Source organism: Saccostrea cucullata, unplaced genomic scaffold (assembly GCF_032062105.1).
Source record: "Saccostrea cucullata isolate Sc308-1 unplaced genomic scaffold, CSIRO_AGI_Scuc_v1 ctg2332, whole genome shotgun sequence".
Taxonomy (NCBI): Eukaryota; Metazoa; Mollusca; class Bivalvia; order Ostreida; family Ostreidae; genus Saccostrea; species Saccostrea cuccullata.
The window spans coordinates 66,221-93,636 of NW_026927295.1; the positions used below are offsets into that span (position 1 = coordinate 66,221).

The following is a 27,416-nucleotide window of genomic DNA, read 5'->3' on the forward strand; positions in this document are numbered from 1 at the left end:
CTCATTTGTTCTTGAAGTATTCAGTTTCGGCAATTCGTTGTACTGAAAACAGAACAATGCAGTAAGTAACTTTCATTAATATTTGAAAATAGAAAAAATCATATTATATTTATATTGCACAAATGTGTTTGATACAAGATGAAACTCAACTAATTTATATCTATAGTAATGATCGTGTTGCATATACTTTTGGCAGCATACCCTCTGAATTCTATATTTTATCAATCAATGCCGTTCGTTTGTTCATAAGTAATATATTGTCTTATTTTTACTTCGTACAAATGCTTAACAAAATATCTATAAATTTATTGGAATGATTTCAAAAATTTTAACAGAATTAGTATTTTCATACATATGCAGATGATTAATGATAATATACGCTCGTACGTGTATGTCGTATGTAATTATTTTGTTGAATGACAATCTCATTTCTTTTTTCAATGTACAATAAGATTTTGACTTTCAAATTAAAAAAACGTTTTATAAGATTGTGTCTCTTGTACTCTGGCCCACGGAACTTGAGGCAGACTTAGACCTGCAAAAAATATTTGATTACCTACATATCTTCAACACCTGCATACGAAGTTTACATATCTCAGTTGATTCGATACGCTACAGCATACTCTACGTATGAACTATTTCTAAAACGAGGCAAACAAGCAAGTTGATGAGACAAAACAAGACTATCAGCAGTCTCGTACGTTTAAAGAAATCATTTCGTAAGTTCTATGGTTGATATCATGACCTTGCCAGCAAATACAATTTATCATTGAGTCAAATACTGGCTGACGTTTTTCATACTTATTGTTAGTCCATTATTTATACACTGAAATGATGACGGATTTTCCCGTCATTCATGACAATCATGACATGAAGCACAAAGCGGATGTGACCGGTCGACAGGGGATGCTCGCTCATCCATGGCACCTAATCTCACCTCTGATGTTTTGGAGGCCCGTGTTTGCTCTGCTCCTATATTGTATTGTTTTATGGACTTTGAGATTGAATACTTTTCCTTATCTCCATATCCTTCATCCCTGTTAACTATTTATTAACTATTGAATTGATCTATAAATTTAAAAAAAAAAAAAAAAAAAAAAAAAAAAAACGACTTTTGTGAAGCAATATTGAAAAACACAAATGAATTTATGTCCATCACGAAATGCAATTTTGCAAATCTAGTTCTATGGATCAGTTCTTCAACCACGAAATCATATCCCCATGAACCAATACATTTTCTTCAAACCACGAAAACCTCTCGAAAATATGTAATTTTACAGTAAAGTCTAGTTTGACTTCTATAACATTTAAAAACAATATAGAGATTTTGATTAAAGCTAAAGATGTCTCATGATCCCGGGGACTGGTGAAGTACATGCTATAACGATAAATAGTTACGGTTTTACCTTCTGAAAATATGGCATTATTTTATCTAGTTGACAAAATGAAATAAATTGGAAGTTAAATAATATTTTGCCAATAACACTTGTCATTAACATATTTCCTAAAATTAAATATACTTTGCTGATATAAAAAAAAGAACTGCCAATCATTTACCATTGTACATTGGTATATTACTTAAGCACCTATAACAGGTTAAGTCGACCTCTGTTTTCGGTAGAATTCAATATGGGGGTTATTTTTATGCACCCGGATGGAAAGGTTTGGGACGCATATTGTTTTATCCTGTCTTTTTGTCTGTTTGTCTGCAAACCTTAACCTTTGTTAAACTTTTGAACCATGAAAGATAGAGACTTTATATTTGGTATGCTTACTTCACTAATGAAGTTCTTTCAAATAACACAGAGGTCAATGACCATCTGACCTTGACTGTGACCTATATGCTAAAATATCTTTTTCGAACTTTGTTGCCGCCGGGTGAACAATGATTCACAACCACATCTTGTTTTTACCATGCACAATTAATTCTAGATACATTAGTGGGATGAAATACAATCATGTAGAAAATATCTAATTGAATAAAAAGTTAAAAGGTCGCCACTACCTTTGCAACTTATTAATCTTTTCCTAATAAGCAATTTGTAAAATTATCAAAACTTAAATACATTTATATATCAATCTTGTCACAATAATGTTCATTATTATCATTTTTTTTTAATTTAATTTTTTTTTTTTTTTTTTTTTTTTTTTTTGCATATGAAAAATATTTTATGTTTTTAGCTATTTGTTGTGTATGCAATTCAAAAGAAAATTGAAGTTGTCTCCCTTGTTCTAAGACTAAGGGCAATCCGTCGTCATACAGTATTATGAATACAGGATTTGTCAAATAATTCTTAAATAAATTTTAACAAAGAATAGTCTTAAGAATTTCTAGTCTTGTATTTTGAAGTTCCCCACCTCTGAAAATATTTCAATGAACCTGGTGCATGATTTTCTTAGATCTCTCACCCGAGGGCGTGTAATACTTGTACACGATCACTGAAAATAATTACGCAGTCAATACGGAGTTATTTCTTCATCTGTACACTTGGAACAATACAACGTAGGTTAGGATTAGCTCTCACCTGTAAACAAAAAAGCGAAGTCTCTGTCTCTGAGGAAACAAAGGAAATAATTTAATATTATATTATCTATGCAAATGTTACCTTTTTAGTCGGGATTTGCCGAAAGCAAAGCCCGGTTGTAGGCACCGTGATCGACTGTTTTATTATAAATAGCACTGCTGCACAGTATAAAGTAAACAAAAACCAAACAGCGGCAAAGCAGACGGTTCCGATGAACAAAATAGGCCCACTGAGAGACGATACTTGAGCAAATTTATTAATAATTAATTCTTATTAGGGTCTTCCGTCTCAGCGGAAGACCCTTCTATTATTCTATTGTTTCTTTTTCACTTTTATTAGGGTCTTCCGTCTTCAGCGGAAGACCCTTCTATTATTCTTCGGTTTCTTTTTTACCTTTATTAGGGTCTTCCGTCTCCAACGGAAGACCCTACTATTATTCTATTGTTTCTTTTTCACTTTTATTATTTTTTTTTTCTTTACAATTTTTGTGCAGAAGATTTCTCGGAGATGACTCGACCGATTTACGTGAAATTTGCGGAGAAGGTGTATCTTTATCTAAACCTTATACTAATTTTTCATTTTTTTGAAATTCACTTCCGGTCGAGAGTAATCGCCCTTTAATCAAAATTTTGATGACCTCCATGTCTGTGATGGAACTCAAAAACGGCTCAAGCTAGAAAGCTGATTTTTTCAGGGATGATAGAGGACATGTTGCCATATTGCAACATGGTCAGGAAATTTTCCGGAAGTGCCTAGTATGGAAGCTCGGTAGGGGTCAAAATTTAGGACACGAATCACGACTGATTTTTTGAGACATTTTGCATCATATCTTTTAAAGTATGATTATTTTGTCAAAACATAATGAACATAATTTGTGCAAAATGACAAGATCTTTAATATGATATCAAGAAAAAAGTGCTGACTCATCACAATAAGGGCCAATAGGGGCCAAAAGTCTTTTTTCGATAACTCTTGATCGGTCAATATTTTGTTAGACATTACAGAAGCAAAAATGTTAATCTCAACAATCTACAACTGCATATCATAATTTTTATGTCGTCTGTTACATAATTAGGGGCCACAGGGGGCCAGAACGCTAAATCTTTGACGCTTTATATCTCAAAAGTGGGAAATATTTTGATAAGTAGTATTGAACAAAAGATGTTCAAAATAATGTTTTGAACAACATACAACCTTTAGTTTTTCGCTATACGTCCCATTTAAGGAGTTGAAGGGTTGGCCCCTAAATATTTCTTTTTCAAATAACTCGAAAACGAAAAAGAATCTCTGAATAGTTGTTAAACAAAAAGTGTTCAAAATCCTGAGAGCTTTTAGAAAAGATCAAGGAAAAGGGGCTGGGCACTCAAATTAGGGGCTGAGAGGGGCCAAAAGTCTTTAATCGATAACTCTTAAGCAGTTAATATTTTGTTATACATTACTGAAGCAAGAATGTTTATTTCAACAATCTACAACTATATATTATGATTTTTATGTCGTATGATACATAATTAGGGGCCACAAGGGGCCAGAATGCTAAATCTTTGACGCTTTATATCTCAAAAGCTTGAAATATTTTGATAAGTAATATTGAACAAAAGATGTTCAAAATAATGTTCTGAAGAATATGCAACCTTTAGTTTTTCGCTATACGTCCCCTTTAAGGAGTTGAAGGGGTGGCCCCTAAATATTTCTTTTGCAAATAACTCGAAAATGAAAGAGAATCTCTAAATAGTTGTTGAACAAAAAGTGTTCAAAATCCTGACAGCTTTAAGATGAAACGAGAAAAAAGGGGCTGGACACTCAAATTAAGGGCTGAGAGGGGCCAAAAATCTTTAATCGATAACTCTTTAGCAGTCAATATTTTGTTAAACATTACTGAAGCAATGATGTTTATCTCAACAATCTAAAACTATTTATTATTTTTTGAATGTCGTATGGTGCATAATAAGGGGCCACAAGGGGCCAGAATGCTTAATCTTTGACGCTTTATATCTCAGACGTTTGAAATATTTTTATTAGTAGTATTGAACAAAAGATGTTCAAAATAATGTTTTGAACAATATTCAACCTTTCATTTTTCGCTAAATGTCCCCATTAAGGAGTTGAAAGGTTGGCCCCTAAATATTTCTTTTTCAAATAACTCGAAAACGAAAGAGAATCTCTAAATAGTTGTTGAACGAAAAGTGTTCAAAATCCTGAGGGCTTTAAGATGATATGAAGAAAAAGGGCTAATCCTTAATATTAGGGGCCGTGAGGGGCAAAAGTCGACTTTTAAAGTCTTTATGTTCAATGTCTGTTTACAGATTATAGAGGCAAAATCGTTCTTCTTCAAAATTTTTATCATTATTTTAGAATGAAATTCTCAATCAAAATCTCATCTCATCTTATCAAGAATCGGACGGAAGACCCACTCGTTGCTCGCAACGAGATCGTATCTAGTTATTATTATTATTATTATTTTTATTCTTTTTTCTTCTTACAAAATTTGTGCAGAAGATTTCTCGGAGATGGCTCGTTCGATTTGCGTAAAATTTTCACGGTCGATGCGTTGTCATCTGAAGTTAATTCCGGCAAATTATTTTTTGGAAATTCACTTCCGGTCGGGAGTTATCGCCCTTTGATCAAAATTTGGAGGACCTCCTTGTCTGTGATGGAACTCAAAAACGGCTCAAGCTAGAAAGCTGAAATTTTTACTGATGATAGAGGACATGTTGCCACGTTGCACCTGGGTCAGGATATTTTCCGGAAGTGCCTAGTATGGAAGCTCGGTAGGGGTCAAAATTTAGGACACGTTTTATGAGTGATTTTTTGAGACATTTTGTATCATATCTTTTAAAATATAAATATTTTGCTAAATCATTCTGAACATGATTTGTGCAAAAAATCAAGATCTTTCATATGATATCAAGAAAAATGTGCTGACTCATCAAATTAAGGGCTGAAAGGGGCCAACAGTTTTTTTTCAATAACTCTTTGAAAGTCAATATTTTGTAATACATTACTGAAGCAAAAATGTTCATCTCAGCCACTTACAACTTTATATAATGATTTTTATGTCATATGGTTCATAATTAGGGGCCACAAGGGGCCAGAATGCTAAATCTTTGATGCTTTATATCTCGAAATGGAGAAATATTTTGATAAACAATATTGAACAAAAGATGTTCAAAATAATGTTCTGAACAATATGCTACCTTTCATTTTTTGCTAAACGGCCCCATAAAGGAGTTAAAGGATTGGCACCTAAATATTTCTTTTGCTAATAGCTCAAAAACGATAAGGAATTTCTGAACAGTTGTTGAACACAAAATGGTCAAAATCTTAAGAGCTTTAAGATGAGATCCTGAAAAAGGGGCTGGGCACTCAAATTAGGGGCCAAAAGGGGCCACAAGTCTTCAATCGATAACTCTTTATCAGTTAATATTTTGTAATACATTACTGAAGCAAAGATGTTCATCTCAACCATCTACATCTAAATATTATGATTTTTATGTCGTATGGTTCATAATTAGGGGCCACAAGGGGCCAGAATGCTTAATCTTTGATGCTTTATATCTCGAAATGGAGAAATATTTTGATAAGCAATATTGAACAAAAGATGTTCAAAATAATGTTCTGAACAATATGCTACCTTTCATTTTTTGCTAAACGGCCCCATTAAGGAGTTAAAGGGTTGGCCCCTAAATATTTCTTTTGCTAATAGCTCAAAAACGATAAGGAATTTCTAAACAGTTGTTGAACACAAAATGTTAAAAATCTTAAGAGCTTTAAGATGATATATTAAAAAAGGGGCTGGGCACTCAAATTAGGGGCCAAGAGGGGCCAAAAGTCTTCAATCGATAACTCTTTATCAGTTAATATTTTGTAATACAATATTGAAGAAAAGATGTTCATCTCAACCATCTACATCTAAATATTATGATTTTTATGTCATATGGTTCATAATTAGGGGCCACAAGGGGCCAGAATGCTAAATCTGTGATGCTTTATATCTCGAAAGGGAGAGATATTTTGATAAGCAATATTGAACAAAAGATGTTCAAAATAATGTCCTTAATAATATGCAACCTTTCATTTTTTACTAAACATCCCCATTAAGGAGTTGAAGGGTTGGCCCTTAAATATTTCTTTTGCGAATAGCTCAAAAACGAAAAAGAATTTCTGAACATTTGATGAACACAAAATGTTCAAAATCTTAAGATCTATAAGATGAGATCCCGAAAAAGGGGCTGGGCACTTAAATAAGGGGCCAAGAGGGGCCAAAAGTCTTTTTTCGATCACTCTTTATCAGTTAATATTTTGTAATACATTACTGAAGCAAAGATGTTTATCTCAACCTTCTACAACTATGTATTATGGTTTTTATGTCGTATGGTACATAATTAGGGGCCAAAAGGGGCCAGAATGCTAAATCTTTGATGATTTATATCTCGAAAGGGAGAAATATTTTGATAAGCAATATTGAACAAAAGATGTTCAAAATAATGTCCTGAATAATATGCAACCTTTCATTTTTTGCTTAACGTCCCCATTAAGGAGTTAAAGGGTTGGCCCCTAAATATTTCTTTTGCTAATAGCTCAAAAACAAAAAAAGAATTCCTGAATAGTTGTTGAGCAAAAAATGTTTAAAATATTTAGAGCTTTAAGATGATATGAATAAAAAGGGCCGATTCCTTAAATTAGGGGCCGTTAGGGGCCAAAAGCCGATTTTTTTAGTTTTTAATGTTCAATGTCTTTTTACAGATTGTGGTAAATCATTATTTTAGAATGAAAATCGCAATCAAAATCTCATCTCATCTCATCAAGAATTGGACGGAAGACCCACTCGTTGCTCGCAACGAGATCGTATCTAGTTAGGGTCTTCCGTCTTCAGCGGAAGACCCTTCTATTATTCTTCGGTTTCTTTTTTACCTTTATTATTATTATTATTTTTATTCTTTTTTCTTCTTACAAAATTTGTGCAGAAGATTTCTCGGAGATGTCTCGTTCGATTTGCTTCAAATTTTCACAGTCGATGCGTTGTCATCTGAAGTTAATTCCGGCAAATCATTTTTTTGAAATTCACTTCCGGTCGGGAGTTATCGCCCTTTGATCGAAATTTAGAGGTCCTCCTTGTCTGTGATGGAACTCAAAAACGGCTCACTCTAGAAAGGTGAAATTTTTAGTGATGATAGAGGACATGTTGCCATGTTGCAACATGGTCAGGATATTTTCCGGAAGTGCCTAGTATGGAAGCTCGGTAGGGGTCAAAATTTAGGACGCATTTTATGAGTGATTTTTTGAGACATTTTGTATCATATCTTTTAAAATATAAATATTTTGTTAAAACATACTGAACAACATTTGTGCAAAATATCAAGATCTTTAATATGATATCAAGAAAAATGTGCTGACTCATCAAATTAAGGGCTGAAAGGGGCCAACAGTTTTTATTCAATAACTCTTTATCAGTCAATATTTTATTATACATTACTGAAGCAAAGATGTTTATCTCAACCATCTACAACTATATATTATGGTTTTTATGTCGTATGGTACATAATTAGGGGCCACAAGGGGCCAGAATGCTAAATCTTTGATGCTTTATATCTCGAAAGGGAGAAATATTTTGATAAGCAATATTGAACAAAAGCTGTTCAAAATAATGTTCTGAACAGTATGCAACCTTTCATTTTTTGCTAAACATCCCCTTTAAGGAGTTGAAGGGTTGGCCCCTAAATATTTCTTTTGCTAATAGCTCAAAAACGAAAAAGAATTTCTGAATAGTTGTTGAACACAACATGTTCAAAATCTTAAGATCTTTAAGAAGAGATCCCGAAAAAGGGGCTGGGCACTCGAATTAGGGGCCAAGAGGGGCCAAAAGTCTTCAATCGATAACTCTTTATCAGTTAATATTTTGTAATACATTACTGAAGCAAAGATGTTTATCTCAACCATCTACAACTATATATTATGGTTTTTATGTCGTATGGTACATACCCCGGTAATTAGGGGCCACAAGGGGCCAGAATGCTAAATCTTTGATGCTTTATATCTCGAAAGGGAGAAATATTTTGATAAGCAGCATTGAACAAATGATATTCAAAACAACACAAAATGTTCTGAACAGTATGCAACCTTTCATTTTCTGCTTAACGTCCCCATTAAGGAGTTGAACGGTTGGCCCCTAAATATTTCTTTTGCTAATAGCTCAAAAACGAAAAAGAATTTCTGAATAATTGTTGAACACAAAATGTTCAAAATCTTAAGATCTTTATGATGATATGAATAAAAAGGGCTGATTCCTAAAATTAGGGGCCGTTAGGGGCAAAAGGCAGATTTTTTTAAGTCTTTAATGTTCAATGTCTTTTTACAGATTGTGGTAAATCATTATTTTAGAGTGAAAATCGCAATCAAAATCTTATCTCATCTCATCAAGAATTGGACGGAAGACCCACTCGTTGCTCGCAACGAGATCGTATCTAGTTATTATTATTCTTCCTTTTTTTTCTTTACAATTTTTGTGCAGAAGATTTCTCGGAGATGGCTCGACCGATTTACTTGAAAATTTCAAGAAAGGTGTAACTTTATCTAAACCTTATACGTTTTTTTCATTTTTTTTTAAAAATCACTTCCGGTCGAGAGTTATTGCCCTTTAATCAAAATTTTGAGGACCTCTTTGTCTGCGATAGAACTCGAAAACGGTTAAAGCTGGAGCACTGAAATTTTTTGTGATAATAGAGGACATGTTCCCATGTTGCAACAAGGTTTCCAATTTTTCGGAAAATGTGTAGTATGGAAACGGCCAAGGGTTGAAAGTTAGGAAACAAATCAAGAGTGAATTTTCGAGACATTTTGTATCATATCTTTAAAAGTATAGTCATTTTGTTAAGAGATACTGAACAATATTTGTGCAAAATGTCAAGTTCTTTCAAATGATGTCAATCAAAAAGTGCTGACTCATCAAATTAGGGATAAAAAGGACCCCGAACAATTTGTTGTATAACTCTTAAACGATCGATATTTTGTCATTATTTATAGAAACAAAAATGTTCCTCTTAAAAATCTTCAACTATATATTATACTGCTGACGTCATATATTACGTATTAAGGGACAAAAAGGGGATAATGATATTTTTTCCTACACCAGTATCACAGTGACGGTTCAATGAATTTTTGTCAAACTTTTAGAGATGATAGGGAACAATGTTTTCTTGAAAATATTTTTTCATTTTTTATCAATTTACTTCCGTTCGCTAAATATGACGTATTTATGACGTTTTGCTGCAATGCTGGTATGTCATATTCTGAAAAAACCACGCAAAATAGAGATTTGAAATTTTCAGGAATGATTAAATGTAATCCTGGCATGTGCAAATGAGTTTTGAAATTTTAGGAAGACGTTTTAATTTTTTTCAATTTTAAATTAAAATTTTTCAAAAAAAATTTTTGTTCCAATTTTCAAATTTCTTATACCATCAGATAGATCTTGGCAAGAGCTTTCCAAAAATGTATTTGTTTTGTGTTTGAGTACAATAATAAACAATATATACGCTCAGGTGTGTTTAGGACACTTGAGTGCAAGTGTACTCTTACAAATTTTCTTTTAAAAAATCATAACACTTTCATTTATTGACCGATTTCAAATATTTTTGTACCATCAAATAGATCTTTTCAAGACCTTTCCAACGATATCTTTCTTTTTATTGTACGTGTACTAATAAAGAAAATATAAGCTCAGGTAAGTTATACCTTCATTTTGACAGGACATGTCAAATTCATTATCAAGGACATTTGCAGATGACCGCGCTCTTCGGAGCTCTTTGATCTTTGGTGGATATCGTTTGATTTCTGTAAAAAGTCATTTCTCTTTCATTTCTTGACCGATTTTAAAAATTTTTAATTCATCAAATAGATCTTTTTAAGAGCTTTCCAAAGGTATATTTTTTTATATTGTAAATGCAATGGTAAAGAAACTATGAACGCAGGTATGTTAGCATATTGTTTTGACAGAACATGTCAAACTAATTATCAAGGACGCTTGCGGTCAGTGCGGCTGAACCAACTCTTCGATCTTTGGCCTACATACTTCGATTTCAAGAAATATTACACAATTTATTGGGAAATTCTCGAATAAGGTCAAAAGCGTGAGATTTTATCTATTCAATTTTTTTTTTCAAAAAACTTAAATTGCATCCAAATGTGAAGAAAGGACTTTTATGTATTTTATAAGATGGAGAACATAAGTCCATGTGTTTTGAGATCGTTCAAAGGTCAAATAGAGTTAAATCAAATCGATTTAAATCTTTCAAAAAAATTAAATGGCTCTTAATTGTTTAAACATGGACTATATCCGTATTTAAAAGATCGAGAACAATATATAAGGTTTTTTGAAATCCTCTAACTTCTAATAAAGTGAAATTTAAACGATTTTAAATTTTCAAAAAAATTTAAATTGTTTTCATATGTCAAATCAAGTACTATAATTGTATTTTGACAGATAGAGAACATTATACAACGTGTTTTGAAATCTTTCAAAGGTCAAACAGAGTGAGAATTAGACGATTAAAATTTTTCAAAAAATTTAAAATTGATTCCAAATGTAAAATTAAGTATTACATTTTTATTTTCACAGATGTAGAACATCATACAAAGTGTTTTGAAATCTTGCAAAGGTCGAATAGAGTGAGATTTAAACGATTAAAATTTTTCAAAAAATTTAAATTGCTCCCAGATGTAAAACTGAGTACTATATTTGTCTTTTGACAGATGAAGAACAACAATCGATGTGTTTTAAAATCGTTCAATGTCAAATAGACTTTGATTTAAACGATTTAAATTTTTCGAAAAATTTTAATTTCTGCCAAATGTAAAATCAATTGCTACATCTGTATTTTGACAGATGGAGAATATCATATAATGTGTTTTAAAATCATTCAAAGGTCAAATAGAGGAAAATTTAAACGATTTAAATTCTTCAAAAAATTTAAATGGTTTCTAAATGTAAAATTGAGTACCAAATTTGTACTCTGTTATATGGAGAACATCATACAGTATGTTTTGAAATATCTCAAAGGTCAAATAGAGGGAGATTTAAACGATTTAAATTTTTCAAAAAATTTAAATTGCTTTGAAATGTAAAATCAAATACTATATCTGTATTTTGACAGATGAAGATCATTATACAAAGTGTTTTGAAACCCCTCAGAGGGCGAATAAAGCGAGATTTAAACGATTTAAATTTTTCAAAAAATTTAAATTTCATCCAAATAAAAAATCGAAGATGAAATCTGTATTTTGACAGATGGAGAACATCATACAAAGTGTTTTGAAATCTCGCAAAGGTCGAATAGAGTGAGATTTAAACGATTAAAATTTTTCAAAAAATTTAAATTGCTCCCAGATGTAAAACTGAGTACTATATTTGTCTTTTGACAGATGAAGAACAACAATCGATGTGTTTTAAAATCGTTCAATGTCAAATAGACTTTGATTTAAACGATTTAAATTTTTCGAAAAATTTTAATTTCTGCCAAATGTAAAATCAATTGCTACATCTGTATTTTGACAGATGGAGAATATCATATAATGTGTTTTAAAATCATTCAAAGGTCAAATAGAGGAAAATTTAAACGATTTAAATTCTTCAAAAAATTTAAATGGTTTCTAAATGTAAAATTGAGTACCAAATTTGTACTCTGTTATATGGAGAACATCATACAGTATGTTTTGAAATATCTCAAAGGTCAAATAGAGGGAGATTTAAACGATTTAAATTTTTCAAAAAATTTAAATTGCTTTGAAATGTAAAATCAAATACTATATCTGTATTTTGACAGATGAAGATCATTATACAAAGTGTTTTGAAACCTCTCAGAGGGCGAATAAAGCGAGATTTAAACGATTTAAATTTTTCAAAAAATTTAAATTTCATCCAAATAAAAAATCGAAGATGAAATCTGTATTTTGACAGATGGAGAACATCATACAATGTGTTTTGAAATATCTCACTGGTCAAATAAAGCAAGTTTTAAACGATTTAAATTTTTCAAAAAATTTAAATTTCATTCAATTAAAAATTTGAATATGAAATCTGTATTTTGACAGATGGAGAACACCATAAAATATATTTTGAAATTTCACAAAGGTCAAATTGATAAAGATTTAAACGATTTAAATTTTTCAAAAAATTTAATTGCTTACAAATGTAACAATATGCACAACATGTGTATTTTGACAGATAGACAACATTAGACAATGTGTTTTAAAACCTGTAATAGCGCTTGATTTTACATTTGGAAGCAATTTAAATTTTTTGAAAAATTTAAATCGTTTAAATCTCACTCTATTTGACCTCTGAGAGGTTTCAAAACACATTGTATGATGTTCTCTATCTGTCACAATACATATGTAGTACTTGATTTTACATTTGAAAGCAATTTAAATTTTTTGAAAAATTTAAATCGTTTAAATCTCACTCTATTTGACCTCTGAGAGGTTTCAAAACACATTGTATGATGTTCTCTATCTGTCACAATACATATGTAGTACTTGATTTTACATTTGAAAGCAATTTAAATTTTTTGAAAATTTTAAATCGTTTAAATCTCACTCTATTTGACCCTTGAGAGGTTTCAAAACACATTGTATGATGTTCTCTATATCTCACAATACCGATAAAGTACTTGATTTTACATTTGGAAGCAATTTTAACTTTTTGAAAAATTTAAATCGTTTAAATTTCACTCTATTTGACCTCTGAGGGGTTTCAAAACACATTGTATGATGCTCTCTATATCTCACAATACAGATAACATACTTGATTTTACATTTGGAAGCACTTTAAACTTTTTGAAAAATTTAAATTGTTTAAATTTCACTCTATTTGACCTCTGAGGGGTTTCAAAACACATTGTATGATGCTCTCTATATCTCACAATACAGATAACATACTTGATTTTACATTTAGAAGCAATTTAAACTTTTTGAAAAATTTAAATCGTTTAAATCTCACTCTATTTGACCTTTGAGAGGTTTCAAAACATATTGTATGATGTTCTCTATTCGTCACAATACATAAATAGTACTTGATTTTACATTTGGAAGCAATTTAAACTTTTTGAAAAATTTAAATCGTTTAAATTTCACTCTATTTGACCTCTGAGGGGTTTCAAAACACATTGTATGATGCTCTCTATATCTCACAATACAGATAACATACTTGATTTTACATTTGGAAGCACTTTAAACTTTTTGAAAAATTTAAATTGTTTAAATTTCACTCTATTTGACCTCTGAGGGGTTTCAAAACACATTGTATGATGTTCTCTATATCTCACAATACAAATAACGTACTTGATTTTACATTTGGAAGCAATTTAAACTTTTTGAAAAATTTAAATCGTTTAAATTTCACTCTATTTGACCTCTGAGAGGTTTCAAAACACATTGTATGATGTTCTCTATCTGTCACAATACATATTTAGTACTTGTTTTTACATTTGAAAGCAATTTTAATTTTTTGAAAAAATTAAATCGTTTAAATCTCACTCTATTTGACCCTTGAGAGGTTTCAAACCACATTGTATGATGTTCTCTATATCTCACAATACAAATATAGTACTTGATTTTACATTTGGAAGCAATTTAAATTTTTTGAAAATTTTAAATCGTTTAAATCTCACTCTATTTGACCTCTGAGAGGTCTCAAAACACATTGTATGATGTTCACTATTTGTCACAATACATATATGGTACTTGATTTTACATTTGGAAGCAACTTAAATTTTTTGAAAAATTTAAATCGTTTAAATCTCACTCTATATGACCCTTGAGAGGTTTCAAAACACATTGCATGATTTTCACTATCTATCACAATACATATATAGTATTTAATTTTACATTTAGAAGTAATTTAAATTTTTTGAAAAATTTAAATCGTTTAAATCTCACTCTATTTGACCTCGGAGAGGTTTCAAAACACATTGTATGATGTTCTCTATCTGACAAAATACACATATCGTACTTGATTTTACATTTGGAAGCAATTTAAATTTTTTGAAAAATTTAAATCGTTTAAATTTCACTCTATTTGACCCTTGAGAGGTTTCAAACCACATTGTAAGATGTTCTCTATATCTCACAATACAAATATAGTACTTTATTTTACATTTGGAAGCAATTTAATTTTTTTGAAAAATTTAAATCGTTTAAATCTCACTCTATTTGACCTCTGAGAGGTTTCAAAACACATTGTATGATGTTCACTATTTGTCACAATACATATATGGTACTTGATTTTACATTTGGAAGCAATTTAAATTTTTTGAAAAATTTAAATCGTTTAAATCTCACTCTTTTTGACCCTTGAGAGGTTTCAAAACACATTGCATGATTTTCACTATCTGTCACAATACATATATAGTACTTAATTTTACATTTAAAAGTAAATTAAAATTTTTTGAAAAATTTAAATCGTTTAAATCTCACTCTATTTGACCTCGGAGAGGTTTCAAAACACATTGTATGATGTTCTCTATCTGACAAAATACACATATAGTACTTGTTTTTACATTTGGAAGCAATTTAAATTTTTTGAAAAATTTAAATCGTTTAAATCTCACTCTATTTGACCCTTGAGAGGTTTCAAAACACATTGTATGATGTTCATTATAGCTCACAATACAAATATAGTACTTAATTTTACAATTGAAAGCAATTAAATTTTTTTAAAAAAATTTAAATCTTTTAAATCTCACTCTATTTGACCTCTGAGAAATTATTATTTTAGTATAAAAATCTCAATCAAAAACTTATCTCATCTTGTTAAGAATCGGACGGAAGACCCACTCGTTGCTCGCAACGAGATCGTATCTAGTTATTATTATTGTTACTATTTGATATTGTGTATCTCTTTCTCGTACATCAGATACTATATTTTGAATTTTTGTGGGTAATTATGATCATAACCTATGTTAATGTTTAAGGTGCGACGCTCCAATAGGAATGTGAACGGAGCCCGGTACCTGCCAATCACGAAAGCAAACGCCCTAGACTAGTGCTTCTGCGTCCGATACGTCCCCTTTGAGCTAGCGTCCCAATGTGTGTCCTGTAAGAACAGCAGTATTTTTAAAGTATTGCAAGTCCTTAGTATATCTCACTTCATCAACAAAGTATGAGTTACAAATCTATTAGATGAACATGTCTTGTATTTTTTTTTAAGCAGAAAGAAGCCAGACTTTATGAAAAGTATATTTATCACTTTAGTGGTCCCATTTTGAATACAGCAGACATGTGAGTACCTTTTTGGTTAGATTTATTTATTTTATTTAGTTTGATTAAAAGCATATAAAATAAATCTGACTATTATTCTTCAGAATTATAAAGTCAATCTAATTGGTTTAGAGCAGTCATATGCAGGGAACACAAGCGAGCTTGAAAAGTGACAAATGTGTTGTCTCTCTTAAGATGAAAAATAGATTGTCGTAGTTATATAAGGAGATAACTCATGTTTATAGTTAGATAACTAATATACTCATATTTACAGTTAAACAACTAATATATATGCGGTATGGGTAAAAAAGAAATTATAAAGGTGACGTCAAAGTTGTCTGTTGACATTTTTTAAAGTAAGGAACCGGAGGAGTACAAGAGCTATTTAAATTATGTTCTACTCTGTCTTATAAATCATTTAGATTCTTTAGGATAATAAAAATATTATGGACTGTTTAGAAGGAAGACATCACCAATTATCATATTTGGTAGTGTTGTCACCCGAGGGCGCTTTCAGCCCTACTCAGAGCTAATAATTGTTTATATGTTATTATGGAATCAGGAGAACACAAGAGCTATGACTATTAATTTCTATTTAATAATTTAGATTCTTTAGGATAATAAAATATTACGACCTGTTAAGAAGGGAGACATCACCAGTTATTAGTTATGAATAGATGCTTCTTTTCAAGTAATAACATTTTTGAAGTCTCAGTCTTACGTTAGTCTTAGAACTGTGAGAAGGATATGGAGATAACGAACAGTATTCAGTCTCAAAGTCCATAAAACAATACAAAATAGGAGCAGAGCAAACACAGACCTACAAAGCATCAGTGCCATGGAGGAGTGAAAATCCCCTGCTGACCTGTCACACCCGCCGTGTGCTCCTTGTCAAGATCAGGAAACAACTAAAAATCCGTTGTCAATTCAGTGTATTCACAATGGACTAACATTTAGTATGAAAAAAAAAGTCAGTCAGCATTTAACTCAATGATAAACTGTATTTGCTGACAAGGTGTCGACCATAGAACAATCTTGTGAAATCAATAATTTTTTCATGCTTTACCAATTATCTGGCTGTAGTCAATATAAACTGTTGTTCCAAAAATATTTTTTCTGAAATATTTTTGAAACAAAGCTCTCATAGCATTTACTCCCTAGTTCGTCTGAGCTGAAAGCTAATGTGAGCTATTCTGATCACCCTTTTTCCGTCGTCGTTCGACGGCCAGCCATCCGTCTGTAAACTTTTCACGTTTTCATCTCAAGACCCAATGGGCCAATTTTAATCAAACCTGACACAATGCACCCTTGCGTAAAAGGGGACTTAAATTGTGCAAAACAAAGTCCTCTCACAAGGTATGATAATCAATAAAAGACAAAAATAGGGTGGGGTAATTACAAAATCTTCTCAGGAACCAAATGGGCCAGAAAAACTGAAGATTATGTAGAAGCATCCTGGGGTAGTGAAGATTCTAAATTGTTCAAATCATGACCCCCGGGGGGCCAGGCGGGGACACAATAGGAAATCAAAATTTTACATTGAAATATATAGAAAAAATCTTTAAATTTCTACTTATCAAGAACCATTTGAACAGAAAAGCAGAGAGCTATGTTGAAGCATTCTGGAGTTGTGTGAATTTTAATAGGGAATCCAAGTTTTACATTGAAATAAATAGAAAAAAAATCTTTTAAAATCTTCCTCTCGAGAACCATTGTGCCAGAAAAGCTGAAACTTTAGTGGGAGCATTATGAGTTTGTGCAAATATATTTCGTTCAAATCACGACCCCCGTGAGTAGGATGGGACCACAATAGGGAATCCAAGTTTTACATACAATTATATAGAAAACAAATCTGTTTAAAATATTTTTTCTCAGGAACCACTGTTCCATAAAAGTGAAACTCATGTGGAACCATTCTGGGGCATGTGTATATTCTAAATTGTTCAAATCATGACCAGCAAGGGGAGGTGTTAGTGAGGAACCACAATAGGGAATCCATGCTTAACATAGAAATATATAGGAAAATATTTAGAAATCTTCTTATCCAGAAACAATGGACCATAAAAGCTGTAACTTATGTGGACGTTTTCTGTAGAAATGTAGTTTTAAATTGTTAAAATCAGGACCGGAAGGGGATTGGGGTAGGGTGGGGCTGCAATAGATTTTACAAATGGAAAATCTGGTTAAAAACGGCATCACCAAAATTACTCAGGTGAGCGATGTGGGCCATGGTCCCCTTGTTTTCTATTGGGTAATTTTGGTACACTAGAAAGTGCTATTTTGTATGCAATTCAGAATTCGTTTGCCAATTTATATTTCTTGGTATATTTTGCCTCAATTTTCTTTCTTATCAAATAAAAACAATGGACAATGACTCTTTTTTAATAGATGGCTGTGTGTGTTTAACACGTCGGAGAGAATACTCGAAATCGGGTATTATCCGTGAAATCGCGTATAATACTCGATATTAGGGTATCGTTGAGTCCGCGAAATCGGGTATTCCGTGCAACTTTCTATAAAAATTAAAGAATAAAGCATTTATGCCAGTTACTGTTACTTGTACATCAGTATCTTGTGGATTTATTTTTATTAAACCTAATTCATAAGGTTGTCAAATAAGTTTTAAATCACACAACAAACACTGCTGGGGTAACAAAGAAGACACACTGGCGTTAGTATTTTTCAATATAATTTCTAAAAACAAATAATTGCACTTCGTTTGTCTTTATTTCCCATTAAAGTATTCCATATACTTAATTTTCTAATTTGTACACTATTCACAAAACGTGAAATTTTAAAGAAATTAAACGACTAACGCCGTGTTATGTATTTTTACTGAAAAATGTATGGCGTCCCTTTCTCGTGAAATATGAATTGCTCCTAACAGTTAGATAGTACAGTTTAAGCGAGTCATAATTGTATATCTCTGCAATAATAGAATGCCAACGTTATTATAAAGAAGAAAATAAAATAAGATGAAATAAATACCCACGGCAAAACAGCTTGAAAATAGCTAATTGAAGCTGAGTATATTTTTTTAATGTCAATTTAGTATGAAGACACCGTAAATTTTTGGGTTGCATTTTAATCGATACAAAATATACTATTTTACCTTTATTTTAGGCATTTGTGTGAAAATTGAGAGCAAGAAGTCATATTAACAGGATCTTCGTGATTGTTTTTTTTTTGGGGGGGGGGGGGGTAATAAATAAAAGTCAAATGTGTACATCTTTTCATGAAGTTAAATACATTGAATTTCTCAATATAGATCGAGGTACAGTCGTATTGAAATATGAATTACATAGTCAAGTTTTCACATTTCTTATAGTTTTTACGTTTATGAACATGTTAATGAACAATCTGAAATAATGGAGTGTTCAATTGCCTTGGAAACTCTTGTCTTACTTTTTGGGAATTAAATTCCTCATCGGACATTAAAATTTCATAAAAATCTTAGCCACTTCCTTTTTTTATCATAGGCGTCGGAAAGGGGGGGGGAGGGGGGGGGCCCACTTTTTTTCCCAATATATACTTAGTATAGACATTGAACCTTCTTACATAGATTAAGTCCCCTCCACTTTCCACAGACACCTCGCAGTATAGGCTAAAAATGGGTAAAGTTTTGGTGTTTGAAGAAAAAGTTAGGTACTCGAGTTTGAACCTACAATGTAACCCCCCCCCCCCCCTTCCCTACGATTAAAAAATATATGACCGAGTTTAACCGACCGTGACATCCAAAGAGAGGTCTCTTAGACACATGTAGAACACAGTCGAGGTTGTTTTATCAGAGGTGGTCAAGCCCCCCCCCCCCCCCCCCTTTTGAAGTCGCCAAGAAATGGTAAAATATTGATGACTTAGCGAAATTAAACAATCAACAGTTATGTTCTTTCATAAACTGTATTCCTGAAATTTTCACTGTCTCTGCTAAAATTTTGAAGACATATTCTGCAAATATGTTTGAATGGTAAATAAAAAGAAGATACAGGGTTCTTTTAGCCGAAATTTTAGACATTTTTATCATTACATTATTTATACATTCAAAAATAAATTTGATTTTATGCACAAGATGAATGTGAAAGTAATTAATGACGCATAATTAGATACGGTAGACAATCCCTTTTTATACATGGCATAATATCTGGTGTGTGAAATGTGTTTCCGTATAATTGGATTTATTTACAAATTGTTCATGTTTGTCGTGGTGATGTGGAATTATTATAAATTCTCGAATTCTGATACTTTGCAATTCTGTTGTGCTGGGAATGAACATATGGAAGAAGCATATACTTTCAACATAAGGTAAAATATAAAGCAAATCGAACGCTTTTTTGTGTGCAGATCATGAAATGAACTGAGCTCCACGGGTATTTGTTGTCCCCAGCGCATTAATCCTGACGCCCAAATTCTTACTTGGCTAGTGATAACTTTAGAAAACATGTGTATCTAGATGAAAGTTAACTCGGCAACATGCGCCATCCCATTGTTTAAGTTTTATTAGGTGATTACACCTCCTATACCCGATTTCGCGGATTCAACGATACCCTAATATCGAGTATTATACGCGATTTCACGGATAATACCCGATTTCGAGTATTCTCTCCGACCTGTTTAAGTGTGTATCTGGGTTTGGAAGGTGATGTTAGGAGTGAAGGAAATGGTTGAGCGTTTGTGTGCCTGTGCACTACGTTTCAATCTTGCTTAAGTTAACTTTTTTAATTATTATTACTGTCCATTCATTGCTTTAGACAGAGGGAATCATAACTACAAAGGAGAACTGATGTAGAGGAACCCCTATAATGGCCGCCAAAGACAGAGAATGCGCTTCCGATTTGGTGCAATCAGCATCTGGTGGAGTTTTATTGCGGGGTGTTTGCCTTGATAATCTTTCAGAAGTCTCAGCATGTAGACAAACATTAGTGGAATTGAAAAGGGACATTAGATTTAAGTCTCCCCAAACAAACTATTCATATTGCGATAGAAAAATTTCAAGTAGACAGGAAATGCAAGATTTTGAAAAAAAACTATTTACCTTTGGAATTAATGGGGCAATTAGTTTTACAGGTAGTATGCCTGTGGGAAAAGGAAATGTAGATTTAAGTGTGCTTACGAACTTTGAACGTCAAAACAAAAGTGATGATTTGGATTCAACCTCCAAAGAAAGTGAAATCAATATGAATTGCACTGTTGTTCCTACTGCATTATGGGAATCCAGTTTAGCAGACTTCAAATTAAGTAAATCTGCAACTGAAGAGCTCCTTGCTATCGAGAAAAGTTACTTAATGCTGGTATCAGAAGCAGATGCATTATGTAATAAATTTTTCGATAAATTTGGAACACATATCATTGTTGGATTTGTTCATTTCGGAGGCATAAAGCTGGCAAATACCATCAACGTTGAAGAAGGGTCTAGTAGAAATCTGAAGAGAAAGAAAACTAATGAAGTTCAGGGCTCAATGACTGGAAAATGTGGGGATGATTTAGCAACATTCGATATAAAGACAAATTGTTATGGGAAGAACTCAGATTCTCAAGCAAAGCAGATGTTGACAAAAGAGAAATCTGCTTCAACATACACCCAGATACGTTATATAGGGGGTCCCCAAAATGTTGAATCCGATGATGAGTGGAGAAGTGGTTTATTAGAATGCCCTTCTACATGGTCAGTTATTGACAGAGAAATAACAAAATGTCACAATTTCGAACCAGTCTGGAAACTTATATTACACGAAGACTCTTTTGAAGACCCAAAGCGTCTAGCCGAATACATAAAAAATAATATCCTTACAGAATCGACTGAAATTAATTTTGTTCTTTTCGAAAATGAAAGAATAAAAATTATAATTGATAGCCAACTTGCGAGTATTAAAAGTGACGAAAGCGAAGAAAATTGCGTGATTTGTATGACCCGGTTACTAAATGAAATAATTAATCTTGAGCACGAAGATGTTTGGAGAAGAACTTTAGAAAATTATCATCCTGCATCAGAAATACTCCTTTTGACAACACAACATGTAAAAACAGCCCAAAATGAAATTGAACTGAAAAGATGTCTTAGCAACATACTGAAGCATAGTGGAGGAGTAAAATTTCAAGACCAGTTTGAGGTATTGAGATGGCTTCATAAAAGTTCTCAGGGAAGATTTGGGAAACTGCCTGATATCAAGATATCTGATGTTAGAGAACTTATAAATTGGTTAGAAAAAGACGAAATCTTCAAAATAGCACACTCGCTTCCAGACTTCAAAGAAGAGCCAGACTTTTGTCTCACAAACGTTTTTTGCAAAGCTGTTTCAGTTTTAATCAGCAACGTTATGAGACAGGATTATCACTCAGATTATCTTTTACTTCTCTCAGCATTGATACCTTTTGATTTTGATTATCGAGAGGGTTCATTTCGAACACAGTTGACGGTGCAAAGGATAAAAGATTTTTTAAAACACATCAAAAGTGTTTCGGAGGCTTATGATGACCTAGCAGCTAAGTCAATTGTTATTCAACACGCGTGGATCTTAAATTTATTGCTATCCAACATAAAAGAAAGATCAAAAAATGAAACCACTGACCTCATTGAAGAAATTTCAAAGGAGGAAATAAGATTAAAAGAACCAGTAATTAAAATCGTGCAAGATAGTGACGGCTTAAAAGACATCCAAAACGAGTTGCAACAGCTCCAAGAAGATGATAAAGAAAAACTTTTATGCTGGAATTTCTTCAAAGGAAAACCATTTTTTCCTTACTCTGATCGAATTTCTACCAAACAACCTTCTGCTTCCAAGCCACCAGACGCCATATCAAAGATCATGCAGGCAATGGGCCTCTTGGAATATTATCCCGGAAAAATAACCTTGCAGAAAGTTCTTGAAATTGACGAAAACACATTTAGAGAACCTGAACGTCTTAATGAAATTTCTTTTGCTGTCTTAAGAAAAATAGTTTCAAGTAGCACTGAATTTCGTGAGAACGTACTGAATGAATATCTGTCAAAGACACCAACATCTGGTACTAGTTTTTTAGATAGTGATGAAGAATGTTCTGACCACGAAGATATTGGTGTAGAGAATGAAAATCTGCATCCTTTAGATGTTTTTCACTGCATTTTTTTATGCTGTGATCCGTTTTTGAAAGCTACACTCTGCAAAAAAATTGCTGATGTTCAACTCGCGATTCCTTTAGTTTATCCCTACCTTGAGGACAAACTTATTATTTCTCTTTGGCCTTTAAGAAACATTTTCATAGGTGATCAAGTAGATTCAATGGCAAGGTCCCGCATTAATTCAATTTGCTTTTTAAGAGTTGGGAATGTGTCTTTTATGTCAAAATCAAAACTCATCAATGAATTTATGAGAGAACAAAATGTTGAACATAATACATTTTTCCACAGGCAGTGCCCATTGGGTTCAAATAAGCGCACAGCGTACAATGGAGTCATTGAAATTTCATGGTATATTCCCTCGGAAACAAATGCAAGTACGAAAAAAGAGAGAGTTGGTGAATATATCAACAAAAAACTACTGATATTGAACTTGAGGGGAGATGTAACAGAGTTTCCAAAGCAGGCTGAATTAATCTTGCAAATGTCAAATATTGTAGTAGTCCTTGTAGAATTTTCCTGTCTTAAAGACAGAAAAATAGTCAATACACTACGAAACTTTCATGAAAGTGATGTCAAAGTTATCATGATAACAAATAACTCTCCTTATCTTGAACTTAGAGATATAACTAAGACGTGGAAAGAATACATACAAATTGCAAATGTGACAAAGTCTAGAATACATCCCTTGCATACAACAGATCCAAAAACAAAAGGAATAAAAAATGCAGTGAGTATAAAGAAAGAGCTTGTAAGAGCAGTACAAGAATTCTTAAAGTTAACATCCTACGAAATTATTCTTGAAAGTATTGCGAACAAGGCCCCAGAGTTCATCATAGTTGATGAAGCACAACATGGCTGTGAATTAGGTAGAGTGGATGCTGAGGGAATAATGTCAAAAATTCGAAAAGTGGCCGATGGACGTGTAGATAAAACAAATGCTTTGCCATTACAAGGAAAACAGCTGTGGCACGAGTGGAGTAGGATACAGAAAGAATTATCTAATACGGAAAAATCCAGGTCAGAAGAAGAAATTGATCAAATGAAAACTTCTATGTTAAAGATAAGAAAAACGCAAACAGAAGTTTGCAACTCTGAGAATAATATTATTGCTGATTTTGTCAACAACATACTTTGCTTTGAAGAAAATTTGGAAAAGGTAATATTTTTCCTTTCATGGCTTCAGGAGATTTTGGATAGCGAGTCTAGAAAGGTTCTTCCCTTGAAAATTAAATGTGTATCAGAAACGTACGAACTATTTAAGGCAGGAAAAAGAAAGGAAGCTGATGTCAAACTTGCGGAGGAAAATTTGTCAAATGCTTCATTTGGGCTGGAAAATTTCTTTCGTGAAATCGGACAGATCTACGATTGCTATACGTATTGTGCATTAGAGGGAGGATACATGATTGAATTATCTACATTGTCTGTCATCCAAACACTTCCGAAGATTGTGGCGAGACTTTTAATTTCTGGTCAGCCTTTTGAAATAATGGACGGAGATGCTGTAAATATCCCAATATATTGGATGAAAGCTGTGTTTAAAGAATTAGAGACACTAATTGGGAATAAAAAGGTATTTTCATTGTCGGTGGTTGGTGTTCAAAGTTCAGGAAAATCAACATTGTTGAATTCAATGTTTGGTTTAGAGTTTCCCGTCAGATCAGGTAGATGTACGAGAGGAGTCTTTCTTCATCTGATTCCTGTGACCAAAAAAATTGCTGATATTGATTATGCCTTTGTTTTTGATACGGAGGGTCTAAATTCCCCTACATACGGTTATAGTAGAACGAAACATGATAACAAACTTGCCACTCTCGCTATTGGACTTGCTGATACTGTGATAATTAATATCATGGGGGAAACAATTGGAGAAAGCATGGAAAACACATTAGAAATAGTTATACACGCGTTAATTCGTTTGAGACAAGCAAACAAGGATATCGAGTTGAGTCAATCTTGCATGTTTGTGCATCAAAACGTTTCAAAAATGGGTAAAGGTATTGAATTGAAACCTAATATGCAGCGTCTGTATCAAAAGTTAGACCAGGTAACTAAGGAAGTTGCTATTCGTGAACATTTAGATTACGTTACATCTTTTAATGATGTCATATCATTTGATGTAGAAAGGGATGTTTTACATGTACCAAACATTTTACAAGGTCATCCACCGATGGCACCTGTGAGTCAAAAGTATAGTGAAAACGTAGAAAAAATTACCGAGCATATATTGACGCAGTGTTCTAACAAAAAATGTCATTCGACCATACATGACACCTGTGATCTTCTTGAAAGTGTATGGAAAGGAATATTAGCAGAAGACTTTGTTTTTAGTTTTCGTAACTGTCTTGAGGGTAAGGCGTATAATCTTCTAAATACAAAATTTAAAGCCTTGAATTGGGAAATTGAAAAGATGTTACTTACGTTTTGGACTGAAAAAGTGAATCAAACATTGCATAAATGCACAGAAAGAACCATTGATTCAGAGGAATATTTTCTTATTGGGGAATTCACCAACAAATTAAAAGAACTTGTTGATTTGAAAAAGGAGGAACTATGCAATTTTTTTGAGGAATCTGAACTACGTGACCACATGGTGCGCTGGAAAAATGGAAAGCTGAATGATCTTATAGAATCATCTAATAAAATCGGCAACAAATTTGAGAAAAGAATCAAGCAGATGGTTGTTCATTTTAAATTAAGATTACAGAATGATGAAATGGGATCTGAAGAAAAAATTATGGAAAAAGTGTCGGATTATGCAAAGCAATTACAGGGAAAAGATATTTCAGAAGAGGAGAAACGAAGTATGTTTCAGGAACTTTGGAGGACATCATTAAATGAGCTTGCACCTAATTTTCCAATATCTTCACATGCTCAAAAGCAAAAGGAGTTACTAGACAAAATGAAGGATGTTTTGCACGACGAGTTTGCCTTTCATACTAGATTACTAAAAAAGGATCTTGAAAGCTATGATTCTGATGAAGGCTTTGGACTATCTGATCTAACGGCAGATATAAAAGATATTGATGAAGATTGCATATATGTAAACTCGCATTGGAGAAAATTTCAGAAGATATTCTTTGACGTTTCGAAAGATTATAAACAGAAGACGTTAGCAATCACAAAACAGATATTTAACTCTGTTTCAAAATATTTGAATGACCTACGATACCAGGATGTAGAATGTGACGAAACTCATTTCAGATGCATTTTAAAATTAGCTACTTCGAGTTTTCAGGAAATAGATTCTGAAGATCGTGAGTTTAGCATCACTCATATCTATAGAATAAGAGTCGCAATACGAATTGCCAGATATTCGTTTTGGAATTTTTCAGAAATGAACAGAAGCTATGAAGAAAAGCATAACTTATATTCTTTCCTTCAAACAAGAAAATCACAAGCGGAAAGGGTATTCTTCGATACAATTCAAGAAAAAGCTGACTCAGAAATAGTTTCTAATTACCTATGCATCGAATTGAAAAAGCAGATGAAAACAAAAATTTCGAAAAAAATGTTCGTAATGGTGAAGGAAAAGATGCTAGAGTGCTTTTCATTCATGAAATCGAAAATGATTAAAGAAATAATGATTGAATTAGCAGAAAAAGATAGTTTTAATGATTACATGGAATACATAATGAATCCTGAAGCCTTCGTGAAAACATGGATAAGACAAAAAACGCGATCTGAATGTTTCAAAAACAGAGGAGACAAGGTTTCTTTTGTCGCAAGAAAAGCTGAAAAAATGTTGTCAGGGGATGTTTCGACTCTAACTAATATTGCTAAAAGAGCGACAGAAGATAAAGATATAAAGACGCTCGAAGATTGGATTCAATGTTTTTGCGAAAGCGTACATTCTTTTGAACTAGAAAGGGGGTATGTCTCCCTATTTTCAAAATATCAAGTAAGAGATCTGAAGTCTTTCTGTGAGATTTTTACAGCACAAATAGGAAAGGTCGAAGCCGAACTCCTGAACACATATGCAACAGATAACCCTGATGATATTGAATTGGATGGAAATAAACCATATGAAGAAGTCTTTCAATCTCTGTGGGGATGCTTAGAGCACTGCCCATTATGTTTAGAACCATGTCAGTACACAGACTCAGATCATTGGAGAAAAGACAATATTCCACATCGATGTGTTCAACATAGGCCTTTTGCTCTGGGTGGAAACTTCCTTCAGGAAAACGATAAGTTGATGATTCAAACATGCAATTCGAACTTCTTTTTGCAGGCAATGTGGTGGGTGGTGTAATTGTCCTACAAAAGACTATAGCATTAGCCATCCTTTGAAAAAATATAAGACTTTTATGCCATCCTGGGACATAAAGCCATTAGTAGACGCAGATGGATCAACATATTGGTGCTGGTTTACTAACAAGTATTCAAAACACCTAGCACTCAATTTTGCTAAAGAACCCCCTCCTATACCACGACATTGGTGTGGAATTTCTAAAGAAATTGCATTATGTAGTTTAAGTGAAAAACAATTCAAAGAAAACACCCAGCTAGATTCGCTTTTATTGGCTAAGGTGCCATTTGTGAAAAAG

At 32.6% G+C, this 27,416-nt stretch overlaps 1 protein-coding gene across 8 annotated transcripts; it reads left to right on the forward strand.

The window, feature by feature from the left end:
* Positions 1 to 27,416, forward strand: LOC134273993 (interferon-induced very large GTPase 1-like). Of its 8 annotated transcripts, none has more exons than XM_062756222.1 (4): positions 1 to 61; positions 15,491 to 15,637; positions 15,730 to 15,797; positions 20,522 to 27,416. In XM_062756222.1, the coding sequence occupies exon 4, from the start codon at positions 20,573 to 20,575 to the stop codon at positions 27,119 to 27,121; it is 6,549 nt and encodes a 2,182-aa protein (XP_062612206.1). In that variant the 5' UTR covers positions 1 to 61; positions 15,491 to 15,637; positions 15,730 to 15,797; positions 20,522 to 20,572; the 3' UTR covers positions 27,122 to 27,416. The 8 variants fall into 8 exon arrangements, with proteins under 8 accessions (XP_062612206.1, XP_062612200.1, XP_062612201.1 ...); XM_062756216.1 differs by having other exon boundaries at positions 15,491 to 15,614; positions 15,727 to 15,797; XM_062756217.1 differs by having other exon boundaries at positions 15,491 to 15,614.